The sequence below is a fragment of the Callorhinus ursinus genome, unplaced genomic scaffold (assembly GCF_003265705.2).
Source record: "Callorhinus ursinus isolate GAN/ISIS: 27379988/994484 unplaced genomic scaffold, GSC_fseal_2.0 scaffold25, whole genome shotgun sequence".
Taxonomy (NCBI): Eukaryota; Metazoa; Chordata; class Mammalia; order Carnivora; family Otariidae; genus Callorhinus; species Callorhinus ursinus.
This window is the reverse complement of record NW_027397087.1, coordinates 40443237-40459256: the sequence shown is the minus strand read 5'-3', so window position 1 is coordinate 40459256 and position 16020 is coordinate 40443237. Positions and strand designations below refer to the sequence as shown.

The 16020-nt window shown below is 37.4% G+C and overlaps 1 protein-coding gene across 4 annotated transcripts in view; it reads right to left on the bottom strand.

Annotated features, from left to right (window-relative positions):
* SCAPER (S-phase cyclin A associated protein in the ER) overlaps positions 1-16020 on the bottom strand; it is a 539023-nt gene that overhangs the window by 357643 nt on the left and 165360 nt on the right. For all 4 annotated transcript variants that reach the window (XM_025883907.2, XM_025883909.2, XM_025883908.2 and 1 more), the window contains one exon: positions 13057-13199. In XM_025883907.2, the coding sequence (XP_025739692.1) occupies positions 13057-13199 (143 nt within the window). The remainder of the gene's footprint in view (positions 1-13056; positions 13200-16020) is intronic.

Sequence of the window (16020 nt, the reverse complement as noted above, 5' to 3'; positions counted from 1 at the left end):
CAAAGAACAAATAATCCAATCAAGAAATGGGCAGAAGACATGAACAGACATTTTTCCAAAGAAGACATCCAAATGGCCAACAGGCACATGAAAAAGTGCTCAACATAGCTCAGCATCAGGGAAATCTAAATCAAAACCTCAATGAGGTACCACCTAAAACCAGTTAGAATGGCTAAAATTAACAAGTCAGGAAATGACAGATGTTAGCGGGGATGTGGAGAAAGGGGAACCCTCCTACACTGTTGGTGGGAATGCAAGTTGGTGCAACCACTCTGGAAAACAGTATGGAGGTTCAACTTTTGGAAGTTGAAAATAGAGCTACCATATGATCCAGCAATTGCACTACTGGGTATTTACCCCAAAGATACAAATGTAGGGATCCGAAGGTGTACGTGCACCCCGATGTTTATAGCAGCAATGCCCACAATAGCCAAACTGTGGAAAGAGCCAAGATGTCTATCGACAGATGAATGGATAAAGAACATGTGGTATATATATACAATGGAATATTATGCAGCCATCAAAAGGAATGAGGTCTTGCCATTTGCAACAACGTGGATGGAACTGGAGGGTGTTATGCTGAGTGAAATAAGCCGATCAGAGAAAGACATGTATCATATGACCTCACTGATATGAGGAATTCTTAATCTCAAGAAACAAACAGGGTTGCTGCAGTGTTGCGGGGTGGGAGGGATGGGGTGGCTGGGTGATAGACATTGGGGAGGGTATGTGCTATGGTGAGCGCTGTGAATTGTGCAAGACTGTTGAATCACAGATCTGTACCTCTGAAACAAATAATGCAATATATGTTAAAAAAAAAAAAAAAAGAAGAAGATAGCAGGAGGGCAACAATGAAGGAGGGTAAATCGGAGGGGGAGATGAACCAGGAGAGACGATGGACTCTGAAAAACAAACTGAGGGTTCTAGAGGGGAGGGGGTTGGGGGGATGGGTTAACCTGGTGATGGGTATTAAAGAGGGCACGTTCTGCATGGAGCACTGGGTGTTATGCACAAACAATGAATCCTGGAACACTACATCAAAGACTAATGATGTAATGTATGGTGATTAACATAACAAAAAATTTAAAGGAAAAAAAGTATTAACAAAAAGGTTGTAGTAAGACAGAAAAAAAACCCCTTCAGATGTATCGAAAACAAGTATCAAAGTGGAAGACATAAATGCAATCAGATCAATAATTACATTCAGTGAGAATGGACTAAACACTTTAATCAAAAGGCAGAAATTAGACTAGATCTAAAAGGAAACCTCAACTATATTTAGTCTATAAGAGACAAAGTTTAAATAAAAAGACACAAAAGGATGAAAGTAGAAGGGTAGAAAAAGACATATCATGTAAACAATGACCATGGCAATATTTAAAACAGAAAAAAAAGATGATGTTAAGGCAAGAAATATTTTTTTTAAAATGTCAAAGAGGAACATTTTGAAAGAATCAATAGCCCAGGAAGATATTATATTCCCATAACATTGAGGCACCAACTACATAAAGCAGAAGTTGTCAAAATTGAAAATATAAATAGACAATTCAAAAATATTTGGAAATTTCAATAACCATCTATCAAAAATTAATAAAACAGAAAATCAGTAAGCATACAGAAGTCAAGACAAAACAATCAACTAACTTAACTGACATTTAAAGAACACTCCATCCAACAACAACATAATACAAATACTTTACAAGAGCATGTAGGACCTTTCTCTAGAATAGTCTACACCCAAAGCCGTAAGTTTCAATGAATTTAAAAGGACTAAATTTACACAAAGTATATTCTTCAACTAAAAAAGATTTAATTAGAAAACGACTGAAAATTGGAGATATCCCCAAGTATTTGGAAAGTAAACAACATGATTCTAAATAACTCATAGATCAAAAAATCATAAAAAATATTAGAAAATATCTTTAATTGGGAAGAGGAAGGAAAGATGTTAGAAGAGTAGGAGACCCGGATTTCATCTGGTCCCTGGAATTCAGCTAGATGTCTATCAAATCGTTCTGAACACCTGTGAATTTAACCTGAGACCTAAGAAAAGAACTGCTGCAATTCTACAAATAGAAAAGTAACCACGTTTTGCAAGGTAGGAGGTGCAGACATATGAATCTGAGGGGGGAAAAATCAGAAGATAAATCACGGGGGAAGGAGGCTCCATAAGCTGGCTACTGGATAGTGATATAGCAGTGGAGCACAAAATCGGAACTTTTAGAAGTCCACTCCTGTGAAGGAGGTCCCTGCCTGAAATGTGCTCAGGTGGTGAAGCGGGACAAAAATGTAGGTGGGACAGTGTGGTCTCAGGATCCCCAGGGTCACAGAAAGAACAGGGGTGCCTGAGCGCAGCAGAGCTCCCAAGCATTGCAGCAAGGAAGCAAGCCCCAGAGAGGCCTCTCAGCTAGGTGTTGCCATAAACCATGAACCATGACAAAATCAGGTGACTGCTCTCCAAGCAGGGGCCCAGCAAGCAACAACTGCTGCAAGATCTGGCTCCTTCCCCCTGTAGTAGCGGCACAGGTGTGCACAGAATAAGGCAAACACTCCCTGAGCAGGGGCCCAGCCAGTGGTGGGGTGTAATGAGACACCCCCCAACACCCAGGATTGGTGCGGGTATGCACTGCAGGAGTCTGTGGAGTTTGGCGCACATGAAAGGGACTGACTGCCTTTCCCTGAGGGTGCAGTGAAGAGTGGGGGCCGAAGTCGTTCAGCTCTAGGGCTGGAGAGTGGGGTGCTGCCATTTTTTTACTTCCATCCTCTAAAGTGGTGCGAAAAGCCTTCAAGGAACAAAAGCCACATAGAGCAACTGAAGCAGCTTACACTGAGCCCAGCCCTCTGGCAAGCGGTGGTGCAACTCTGCTCAGGCAAATACACCTGAGATTCAGTACAACAGGCCACTCCCCCAGAAGACGAGCAGGATCCTCAGGTGAGTACCAAGTTTACAGATCACTCATAACTGAAAAACTCCCGCGCTAGGGGAAAACAGTACATAAAATCAGAGGGTTTTTTTCACGTGAGTCTTTATTCTTTCAGTTTAAAATTTTCTTTTTTCTTTTTTTTCTTTTCAACTAGTTTCTTATTTTATCAACTCTTTTAAGTCTTTTCTCAATTTTCTTTTTACATTTACATTTTATAGATACATTCTTTATTTTTGGTTTCCTTTCACTGTATTCAATTTTATTTATATATATGTATATATATAGGTTTTGCATTCTTTACAATTTTGGGATTTAGTGTCTTATAACAAACAAAATATACCTAGGACCAAGTGAATCACCCTATTTTGTCCACCTGGGAGATTATATACTCTCTTTTTTGCCTCTTTTTTTTCTTTTTCTTTTCTTTTTTGGCTTCTGACCTCTTTGATTTGTCTAGTGTGTATTTCCCTTGGGTAGTGGTTGATATTTTTCATTTTGTTCTTTTGTTCATCCATTCTTCTCTTGGCAAAATGACTAAAAGGAGGAATTCACAACAAAAGGAAGAACCAGAAGTAATAGTCTCTGCCCCAGATCTAATTGATAGAGATATAAGTAAAATGCCAGAGCTAGAATTCAGGATAACGATTATAAAGTTACTAGCTGGGCTTGACAAAAGCATAAAAGACACTAGGGAATCTCTTAGTGCAGAAATAAAATCTAATCAGGCCGAAATTAAAAATGTTTTAACTGAGATGCAGTCTAAAAGGGATGCTCTAAGAGCTAGGGCAAATGCGGCAGAAGAGTCAGTGACATAGAAGACAAGATGATGGAAAGGAAGGAAGCTGAGGAAAAGAAAGGAAAACAACTACTGGATCATGAGGGGAGACTGAGAAATCAGCAATACCATAAAACGAAACAATATTAGAATTATTGGGGTCCAAGAGGCAGAAGAACGAGAGAGAGGTACAGAAGGTAAACTGGAGATATCATAGCTGAGAACTTCCCTAATCTGGGGAAGGAAACAGGCATTCAAGTCCAAGAGGTACAGAGAACTCCCCTCAAAATCAACAAAATAGGTCAACACCATGACATATCATAGTGAAACCTGAAAAATACAAAAATAGAGACAGAATTCTGAAAGCAGCTCAGGAAAGAAGATCATTAACCATGAGAGACTATGGACTCCAAGAAACAAACTGAGGGTTTTAGACGGGGGGGGCGGGGGGGGCAGGGATGGTTAGCCCAGTGATGGGTATCAAGGAGGGCACAAACTGCACGGAGCCCTGGGTGTTATATGAAAACAATGAATCAATCACTACATCAAAAACTAATGATGCATTGTATGGTGACTAACATAATAAAATAAATTAAAATAAGATCATTAACATACAAGGGTAGACACTTAGGCTAGGATCAGACCTATCCACAGACACCTGGCAGGCCAGAAAGCCGTGGCATGATATATTCAACATGGTAAATGGGAAAAATAAGCAGCCAAGAAAACTTTATCCAGAAAGGCTGTCATTCAGATTAGAAGGAGAGAAAGAGTTTCCAAGATAAACAAAAAGTAAAGGAGTTCATGAACACTAAACTAGTTCTGCAAGAAATATTAAGGGGGACCCTGTGAGTGGGTAAGAGAGACCAAAAATAACAAAGACCAGAAAGGAACAGAGATAATCTACAGGAACAGTGACTTTACAAGTAATACAATGGCACTAAATTCATATCTTTATAAATAATTACTCTGAATGTAAATGGAGTAAATGCTCCAATCAAAAATCACAGGGTATCAGAATGGATAAAAAAAACCAAGACCCATTGATACACTGCTTACAAGAGATTCATTTGACACCCAGGACACCTCCAGATTGAAAGTGAAGGGGTGGAGAACAATTTATCATGTGAATGGACATCAAAAGAAAGCTAGAGAAGCCACCCTTATATGCCATTCTGATATCAGAAAAACTAGATTTTAAACCAAAGACTGTGGTAAGAGATGAAAAAGGACACTATATCTTAATAAAGGGTTCTATCCAAGAAGAAGATCTAACAATTGTAAATATTTATGCCCCTAATTTGGGAGCAGCCAAATATATAAATCAATTAATAACAAACTTAAAGAAACTCATTGATAGGGTGCCTGGGTGGTTCAGTCGTTGGGCTCAGGTCATGATCCCGGGGTCCTGGGATCGAGCCCCGCATCAGGCTCCCTGCTCAGCGGGAAGCCTGCTTCTCCCTTTCTCTGTCAAATAAATAAATAAAATCTTAAAAAAAAAAAAAAAGAATCTTAAAAAAAGAAACTCATTGATAATAATACAATAATAGTAGGGGACATTAACACCCCACTCACAGCAATGGACACATCATCTAAGCAAAAGATCAACAAAGAAACAATGGCGTTAAATGACTCACTGGTCAGGATGGACATAAGAAATATATTCAGAGCATTTCATCCTAAAGCAGAATATACATTCTTTTCTAATGCACATGAAACATTCTCCAGAATAGATCACATACTGGGTCACAAATCAGGCCTCAACTGTACGAAAAGTTTGAGATCATACCATGAACATTTTCAGACTACAATGCCATGAAACTTGGAAGTCAAACACAAGAAAAAATTTGGAAGGACCACAAATACATGGAGGTTAAAGAACATCCTACTAAAGAATAAATGGGTCAACCAGAAAATTAAAGAAGAAATTAAAAAAAAAATACATGGAAGCCAATGAAAAGCAGTCCTGGGAGGGAAGTATATAAGCAATACAGGCCTTCCTCAAAAAGCAAGAAAAGTCTAATACACAACCTAACATTACACCTAAAGGAGCTGGAAAAAACAGCAAATGAAGCCTAAATCCAACAGAAGAAGAGAAATAATAAAGATTACAGAAGAAATCAATGAAATAGAAATAAAAAAACAGTGGAACAGATCAACAAAACTAGGAGCTGGTTCTATGAAAGAATTAACAAGATTGACTGAAGGGTGACTACATAACATAATTTAAAAAAAAATTGATAAACCCCCAGCCAGACTTATTAAAAAGAAGACAAAGAACCCAAATAAAATGATGAATGAAAGAGGAGAGGTCACAACCAACACAACAGAAATAGAAGCAATTCTAAGAGAATATTATGAGCAATCATATGCTAACAAATTAGGCAATCTAGACTAGGAAATGGGTAAATTCCTAGAAACATATAAACTACCAATACTGAAACAGGAAGAAATAGAAAATCTGAACAACCCATAACCAGCAAAGAAATTGAATGAATAATCAAAAATCTCCCAACAAATAAGAATCCAGGGCCAGACTGGGGCACCTGGGTGGCTCAGTTGGTTAAGCATCTGCCTTCGGCTCAGGTCATGATCACAGGGGCCTGGGATCAAGTCCCACGTCAGGCTCCCTGCTCAGCAGAGAGTCTGCTTCTCCCTCTCCCTCTGCCTGCTGCTCCCCCTGCCTGTGCTCTCTGTCAAATAAATAAAATCTTAAAAAAAAAAAAAAAGAATCCAGGGCCAAATGGATTCCCTGGGGAATTCTATCAAACATTTAAAGAAGAATTAATAAATATTCTTCTGAAACTGTTCCAAAAAACAGAAATGGAAGGAAAACCTCCAAACTCATTTTATGAAGCCAGCATTACCTTGATCCCAAAACCAAAGACCCGACCAAAAAGGAGAATTATAGACCAATATCCCTGATGAAAATGGATGCAAAAATTCTCACAAAGATCCTAGCCAATAGGATCAAACAGTACATTAGAAGGATTATTCACCACGACCAAATGGGATTTATTCCTGGGCAGCAGGGGTAGTTTAACATCCTCAAATCTATCAACATGATATGCCACATTAATAGAGGAATAAGAACCATATAATCCTCTCAATAGATGCAGAAAAAGCGCTTGACAAAATATAGCATCCTTTCTTGAAAAAAAACCTTCAACAAAGTAGGGATAGAGGGAACACACCTATACATCATAAAGGCTGTTTATGAAAGACTCACAGGTAATACCATCCTCAATGGAGAAAAACTGAGAGCTTTCCCCCTAAGATCAGGAACATGACAGGGATGTCCACTCTCACCACTGTTGTTCAACATACTACTGGAAGTCCTAGCCTCAGCAATCAGACAACAAAAAGAAATAAAAGGCATCCAGATTGGCAAGGAAGAATTTAAACTTTCACTCTTTGCAGAGGACATGGTAATCTATGTAGAAAACCTGAAAGAATCACCAAAAATTGGTAGAACTGATACACAAATTTAGCAAAGTCACAGGATATGAAATCAACACAGGGAAGTCTGTTACATTTCTATACATCAATAATGAAGCAGCAGAAAGAGAAATGAAGGAATCAAACCCATTTACAATTGCACCAAAAACTGTAAGATACCTAGGAATTACCCTAACCGAAGAGGTAAAAGATCTGTACTCTGATGAAAGAAATTGAGGAAGAAAAGGAAAAAAATTCCATGCTCATGGATTGGAACAAATATTACTTAAATGTCTCTATTTACCCAAAGCAATCTACACATTCAATGCATTCAATGCATTCCCTATCAAAATAACACCAGCATTTTTCACAGAGCTGGAACAAACAATTCTGAAATCTGCATGAAACCAGAAAAGCCCCTGAAGAGCCAAAGCAATCTTGAGAAAGAAAGGCAAAGCTGGAGGCACCACAATTCCAGACTTCAAGAACTATTACAAAGCTGTAGTGATCAAGACAGTATGGTACTGGCACAAAAATAGGCATATAGGTCAATGAACAGAATAGAAAACCCAGAAATGAACCCACAAGTATCACTGAAAAAGCAGGAAACAATATCCAATGGGGAAAAAGTTTCTTCAACAAATGGTGTTAGGAAAACTGGACAGCAACATGCAAAAGAATGAAACTGGACTGCTATCTTACACGATACACAAAAATAAATTCAAAATGGATGAAAGATGTAAATGTGCGATAGGAATCCACCAAAATCCTAGAGGACAACACAGGCAGTAACCTCTTTGATCTCACCACAGCAAACTTCTTACTAGACACGTCTCCAGAGGCAAGGGAAACAAAAGCAAAAATGAACTATTGGAACTTCATCAAAATAAAAAGCTTCTGAAAAGGAAAGGAAACAATCAACAAAACTAAAAAGCAACCTAAGGAATGGGAGAAGATATTTTCAAATGACATATCAGATAAAGGGCTAGAATACCATATCTATAAATAACTTATCAAACTCAAACCCAAAAACCAAAATTCCAGTCAAAAAATGGGCAGAAGACATGAACAGACATTTCTCCAAAGAAGAGATACAAATGGCTAACAGACACAAGAAAATATGCTCACCATTACTCATCATCAAGGAAATACAAACCAAAACCTAAATGAGATACCACTTCACACAGGTCAGAATGGCAAAAAGGAACAACACAGGAAACAACAGATGTTGGAGAGGATGCAGAGAAAGCAGAACCCTCCTACACTGTTGATGGGAATGCAAACTAGTGCAGCCACTCTGGAAAACAGTATGGAGGTTCCTCCAAAAGTTAAAAATAGAACTACCCTATCATTTATTTTTTTTTAAGATTTTATTTATTTGACAGAGAGACACAGTGAGAGAGGGAACACAAGCAGGGGGAGTGGGGAAGGGAGAAGCAGGCTTCCCGCGGAGCAGGGAGCCCGATGCGGGGCTTGATCCCAGGACCCTGGGATCATGACCTGAGCCGAAGGCAGATGCTTAACGACTGAGCCACCCAGGAGCCCCTGCCCTATCAAACATTTAAAGAAGAGTTAATACCTATTCTTCTCAAACTATTCCAAAAACAGAAATGGAAGGAAAACTTCAAAATTCATTCTATTCATTACCCTGATACCAAAACCTGACGACTCCACTAAAAAGGAGAACTACAGGCCAACATCCCTGATGAACATGGATGCAAAAATTCTCAATAAAATATAAGCAAACTGAATCAAACAGTACACTAAAAGAATCATTCACCATGATCAAGTGGGATTTATGCCTAGGCTGCAAGGATGGTCCAATATTTGCAAATCAATCAACATGATAGACCACATTAAAAAAGAAAGGATAAGAACCATATGATTCTTTCAACAGATGCAGAAAAAGCACTTGACAAAGTACAACATCCATTAATGATAAAACTCCTCCATAAAGCAGGTTTAGAGGAAACATACCTCAACACAGTAATAGCCATATATGAAAAACCCAGAGCCAGTATCATCCTCAATAGGGAAAAACTGAGAGCTTCTCCTCTATGGTCAGGAACAAGACAGGGATATCCACTCTCACCACTGTTGTCCAACATAGTACTGGAATTCCTAGCCTCAGCAATTGACAACAAAAAGAAATAAAAGGCATCCAAATCAGCAAGGAAGAAGTCAAACCTTTCACTATTTGCAGATGACATGGTATTCTATAAGGAAAACCCAAAAGACTCCACCAAAAAGTTACTAGAACTAATACACAAATTCAGGAAAGTCGCAGGATAACAAATCAACATACAGAAATCTGCTGCATTTTTATATACCAATAATGAAGGAGAAAGAGAAATCAAGGAATCCACCCCAGTTATAACTGTACTAAAAACCCTAAGATCCCTAGGAATAACCCTAAACAAAGATGGACTCTGAAAACTATAAAACGCTGATGAAAGAAATTGAAGCTGACACAAAGAAATGGAAAAACATTCCATACTCATGAATTGAAAAAACAAATACTGTTAAAATGTCTATATTACCCAAAGTAATTACACATTTAAATGCAATTCCTATGAAAATACTACCAGCATTTTTCACAGAGCTAGAACAAACAATCCTAAAATTTGTATGCAACACAAAAGACCCCAGATAGCCAAAGCAATCTTGAAAAAGAAAAGCAAAAGCTGGAGGCACCACAATTCCAGACTTCTAGTTCTATTACAAAGTTGTAGTAATCAAGACAGTATGGTACTGGCACAAGAACAGACACATAGATCCATGGAACAGAACAGAAATTCCAGAAATAAACCCAAAAATGTATGGTCAATTAATCTTCAACAAAGCAGGAAAGAATATCCAACTGAAAAAAAAAAACAAACAAAAACAATCTCTTCAACAAATGCTATTGGGAAAACTGGAGAGCAACACGCAAAAGAATGAAACTGGACCACTCTCTTACACCATATACAAACATAAATTCAAAATGGATTAAAGACCTAAATGTGAGACCATAAAAATCTTGGTGGAGATTACAGGCAGTAACTTCTTTGACATGGGCCACAGCAACTTCATACTAGATATGTCTCCTGAGGCAAGGGAAACAAAAGCAAAAATAAACTACTAGGACTTCATTAAAATAAAAAGCTTCTGCACAGAGAAGGAAACAATCAACAAAACTAAAAAGCAACCAACAGAATGGGAGAAGATATTTGCAAAGGACATATCTGATAAAGGGTTAGTATCCTGTATCTATAAAGAACTTAAAAATTCAACACCCAAAAACCAAATAATCCAGTTAAAAATGGGCAGAAGACATGAAGAGACATTTTTCCAAAAAAGATATCCAGATGGCCAACAGACACATGAAATGATGCTCAACATCATGCATCATCAGGGAAAATACAAATCAAAACTACAATGAGATATCACCTCACACCTGTCAGAATGCCTAAAATTAACAACACAGGAAACAACAGGTGTTGGTGGGGATGTGGAGAAAGGAGAACCCTCTTACCTGTTGGTGGTGTAGCCACTATGGAAGACAGTATGGAGGTTCCTCCAAAAGTTAAAAATAGAACTACCCTACAATCTAGCAATTGCACTAACAGATATTTACCCAAAGGAAACAAAAATATTAATTTGAAGGGATATATGCACCCTGATGTTTATTGCATCATTATATTATAACCAAATTATGGAAAGAGCCCAGATGCCCTCTGACAGATGAATGGATAAAGATGTGGTATATATATACAATGGAATATTATTCATCCATAAAAAAGAAATGAAATCTTGCCATTTGCAACAAAGTGGATGGAGCTAAAGAGTATTATGCTAGGGTGCCTGGGTGACTCAGTTGGTTAAGCGACTGCCTTCGGTTCAGGTCATGATCCTGGAGTCCCGGGATCGAGTCCCACATTGGGCTTCCTGCTCAGTAGGGAGTCTGCTTCTCCCTCTGACCCTCTTCCCTCTAGTGCTTTCTATCTCTCATTCTCTCTCTCCCTCAAATAAATAAAATCTTAAAAAAAAAGAGTATTATGCTAAGTGAAATAAGTCAGAGAAAGACAAATGCCATATAATTTCACTCGTACGTGGAATTTAAGAAACAAAACAAACAAACATGGGGGAGAAAAAAGAGAGAGGAAAATCAAGAAACAGACTCTTAGGTATAGAGAACAAACTGATGGTTATAGGAGGGGAGATGGGTGGGGTGGGGGGATGGGTTAAATAGGAGATGGGGATTAAGGAATACAGTTGTAATGAGCACCTGGTGTTGTTTATAAATGTTGAATCAGTAAATTCTACACCTGAAACTAAAAAAAGACAAAAATAAACAAAAATCACAACATTTTTACAATTTCTTTTTTTTATTATAGAATTGACCAAGCTGATTCTAACAGTGGAAATGCAAAAGGGCCAAGACAGTCCTAATAATTAAAAAATAAAGTAAGGGATAGTAATAGACACCAAGAATTATTGTAAAGCTTTGAGAATTAAGGTAGGAAATAGAAAAAGTGACCAATGGACCAGAAAATGGAGCCTACAAACAACCATGCATACATGGAAGCTTCATTTATATCAGAAAATTTTATAGATTAGTAGGAAAAAAATTGATGCCTCAATAAGTGTGTTAGAACAGGGTATCCACCGGAGAAAAAAATGAAATTAGATTCCTACTTCAACCCATACAATTAAATAAATTCCAGGTAGATAAAGACTTTACTATTAAAAAAAAACTGCATTTTTTTCTCCATCCTTCCTTTATTCAGCCAGCATATAGTACGTCATAAGTTTCTGATATAGTGTTCAATGATTCATTAGTTGCGCATAACACCTAGTGCTCATCAGAACACGTGCCCTCCCTAACTACAACATTTTGAAGAGTATCTTATGACTCCAGGGAGGAAGGGATTTCATAAACAAGATCAAAAAGCACAAATCACAAAGTCTGTTCAGTTTTACTACACTGCAATCAAGAATTATATTAATCAGGTGTGGGAGTGGTTAAGTAGGTGATGGGGATTACAGAGTGCACTTCTGGTGATGAGCACCAAGTGTTGTAGGGAAGTGCTGAATCACTAGATGGTACACCTGGAACTATTAATTAAAAGCCATCATAGAGTAAAAGGGTAAGCCATACCTACAAAAATATTTGCAACAAATGTATCTGACAAAGAATTGGTATCTAGTAAAGATAATTCCCAAATATCAAGAAGAAAATATTCCAGTACAGAAATGAACAAAAAACTTAAATAGGCACTTTACATTAAAAAAACTTGAGTAGTTGGTAAGTATGAGCAAAGTTGCTCAGCCTTATTATTAATCTTGGCCAACTAGAAAAGCATATTAAAACCACAAAGAGCTATCTCTTCACAACCACTAAATTTGCCACAATTAAAAGGTCAGAAAATATCACATCAGCAAGGTGTACAGCAACCAAAAGTGACTTCAACTTAGCCAATTAAATGTTTTTTCCTGGATCTTTGAATCTTAAACAAATAATTTCAAAATGTAGGGATGGCTGAAGGTCATTTATCATAATCAGAGTGGCAATATGCTGACCTGACTGGTTCCATCAAAAGGCCACCACTGTGCCCTTGTGACCTAGCCTTTGACACCTGACCATTTCCAAGCCTGTTCCTCTATCACTTATATTCCCAATATTTTCCAAAAATCTTTGCTCTAGTTAGCCAGTATCAAATTCTGTTTCCTGCAATCAAAAAATCTTGAAATATCGTTTCCCAGTAGGAAGATTCAAAAGGTTTCTATTTTAAGTACAATGACATAATTCTTGGAAATCGTGACTATTTCTTTAAAAATCTACATGACAGCAAATGGCTTTATTTTTAGACGTGATTTGAACATCCACTCATTACAGCCGGTTCATCAGGATCAAAATCGTGATAGCAAATCAGGTACCTAGCTCTTTCTCGGGCAGCATCCTCACGGGCTTTCTCCTTTTCTTGCCTCTGTTGTTCAATTCGGGCTTCTTGTTCTTTCCTTCTCATCAACAGTTCTTCTACACGGGCCTGCCGTTCTGCCTCTAGAGCTCTCTTGCGTTCCTACAGTCAGAAAAGTTTTAGTGTTAGAATTATGTGTAAAGTGAAAATGATTAAAGGTGGCACCATTTTGACATAAATTTATATATTCAAGCTAAGTAGATCCCTCGCTGGCTACTAGGTATACTTCTCAGAATTTAAAAAAAAAAAATAAGTATCAGTGATATGTGGTTTTCCTATGTCATTTACCAGTATTACACATAATTATAAGAATAAATGCGCTTTGAAGCAGAAACTATGTTATTCATATTCTCTGAGAACCTAACATATATTTTATGGTTAATCACTTCTAAAGTCTGGTGTTTACAAATGGTTTCAGAAATCCTAGAACATGATGAAGAAAGTATAGTTAACAAATTTCTGAACTAAGCATTCATGAAGGAGTTAAGTGGAGAAAGAAAAAAAAAACTTGTGGCAAGGAAAAAGAGCCATCATAATACAGCACCGTGGGTAAGAGAGTGGGCACTGGGTTAGACTCCCTGATTTTGTTTCATGACCCTATTATTCACTGGATCAGGGACTCTGGTCTAGGTATATTATAACTGTGCCTTTGTTTTCTGGAAGACAAATAACAATAGTACTAATGTCTTCAGAAATTGTGAAGAACAGATGAGATAATACATAAAAAATACTTACCAGAGGCCCTGGCATATAGAAAATTTTCAGTAATTATTTATCATCATCAAGGCAGAAGATAATCAGAATACTGTGAAATACTATGTCCGATGTATATTTTTGCCTACGAGGAGTACTTTGCTAACTCTCACCATATTACTAGCTGTACTGATAGATTTTATTTTCATATGCACATAGTTTTATTTTTTCTGTTTGGCATTTTATATACAGTTTTTATATAAAGATAATTTTTGTTATATAATTAAGAAAGAATTTCAATCATGTTTTTAGAGATTTTGTTTCCATCATGGCTCCTAATACTTTTGTTCTGTTTCGTTAAAATCAAATGTTGACATTTTTATCTTATCTTCAATGTCTTTCAGTATCTTTTTCAACATTCAACTTATCAACCTCCATATTTACAAATACAGAATTATGGGTAAATTTCAAGACTATCTTGAAATCATTATTCTTTCTTCATGAAAAGTATTATGTATTATTACATCTTCATTTTCTCTTAGTGATATTATTTTTCATTTCTATTACTTATTTTTTTTTAATTTGTATTTTAGGGACACCTGGGTGGTTCCGTCGCTAAGCGTCTACCTTCGGCTCAGGTCATGATCCCAGGGTCCTGGGATCAAGCGCCGCCATCAGGCTCCCTGCTTTGCAGGAAGACTGCTTCTCCCTCTCCCATTCCCCCTGCTTGTGTTCCCTCTCTCACTGTGTCTCTCTCTGTCAAATAAATAAATAAAATCTTAAAAAAATTTTAAAAAATTTGTATTTCAATTACCCGGTACTCTACACAAGTGCACTCCTTAATCCCCACCACCTATATTTCACACATCCCCCCCACCCCACCTCCCCTCTGGTATCCATCAGTTTGTTATCAATATTAGGTCTGTTTCTTGGTTTGTCTCTCTTTTCCTCTGCGCCTTTGTTTCTTAAATTCCACATGAGTGAAATCATACGGTGTCTTTCTCTTACTTATTTCACTTAGCATTATACTATCTAGCTCCATTTGTGTCAGGGCAAAGAGCAAGATTTCATTCTTTGTTATGGTTGAATAATATTCCGTTTCATGTATATATACCACATCTTCTTTTTCCACTCATCAACTCACCATTTCCACTTGGGATATTTCCATATCTTGGCTATTTGCAAAGAATGCTGCTATAAGCATAAGGGTGCTTGTATCCTTTTGAAATAGTGTTTTTGTATTTGGGGGGTAAATACCCAATAGTGCTATTGCTGGATCAGAGGGTAGTTCCATTTTTAACTTTTTAAAATTTTTTTAGAGAGAGAGCATGAGCGTGAGTGGGGAAGGAGGGGGAGAAGGAGAGAGAATCTTAAGTAGGCTACATGCCCAGCATGGAGCCTGACTCAGGGCTCAATCTCACGACCCTGAGATCATGAAATTGAGAGTCAGATGCTTAACAGACTGAGCCACCCAGGCGCCCCCATTTTTAACTTTTGGAAGAATCTCCATACTATTTTCCAGAATGGCTGTACCAGTTTGCATTGCCACCAACAGTGCAAGAGGGTTCGTTTTTCTCCACATCCCCACCAACATCTGTTGTTTCTTGTGTTGTTGATTTTAGCCATTCTGACAGTTATGAGGTGATATCTTATTGTAGTTTTGATTTATATTTCCCTGACAATGAGTGATGATGAACATATTTTCATGTGTCTGTTAGCCATCTGGATGTTCATGTCTTCTGCTCATATACTAATTATTTGTTTTTTGGGTGTTGAGTTTTATAAGTTCTTTATATATACTGGATATTAACCCTTCGTGGATATGTCATTTGCAAGTATCTTCTCCCATTCCATAGGTTGTCAATACAGATTTTTTTTAACAGCAAAGAAATTTGAATTTAAGAGAAAATTCTTTTATTTATATTTTCTTCATTGGAGATGATTTTCTGTGCCAGATTTGATTATTTTCAGTCTTAAAGAGTTTTTGAGATCTTAGATAGCGACACAAGTTTTCACACATTATGCTTACCTAGTACTGTGAAATAACTATAACCAGTTTGTGAATAGTATATCTGACACAAAGAATATATTTAAAAACCTAAATGCATGCCTCCAGCAGTCTGTAATCTGCCACTCATGCCTTCCTGATATCAGTGTATTCCCTCTAATTCCCAGCCCCTTCCTGCCCTGGACTCCCCGCCAAAAAAAAAAAAAAAAACCCAAAACAAAA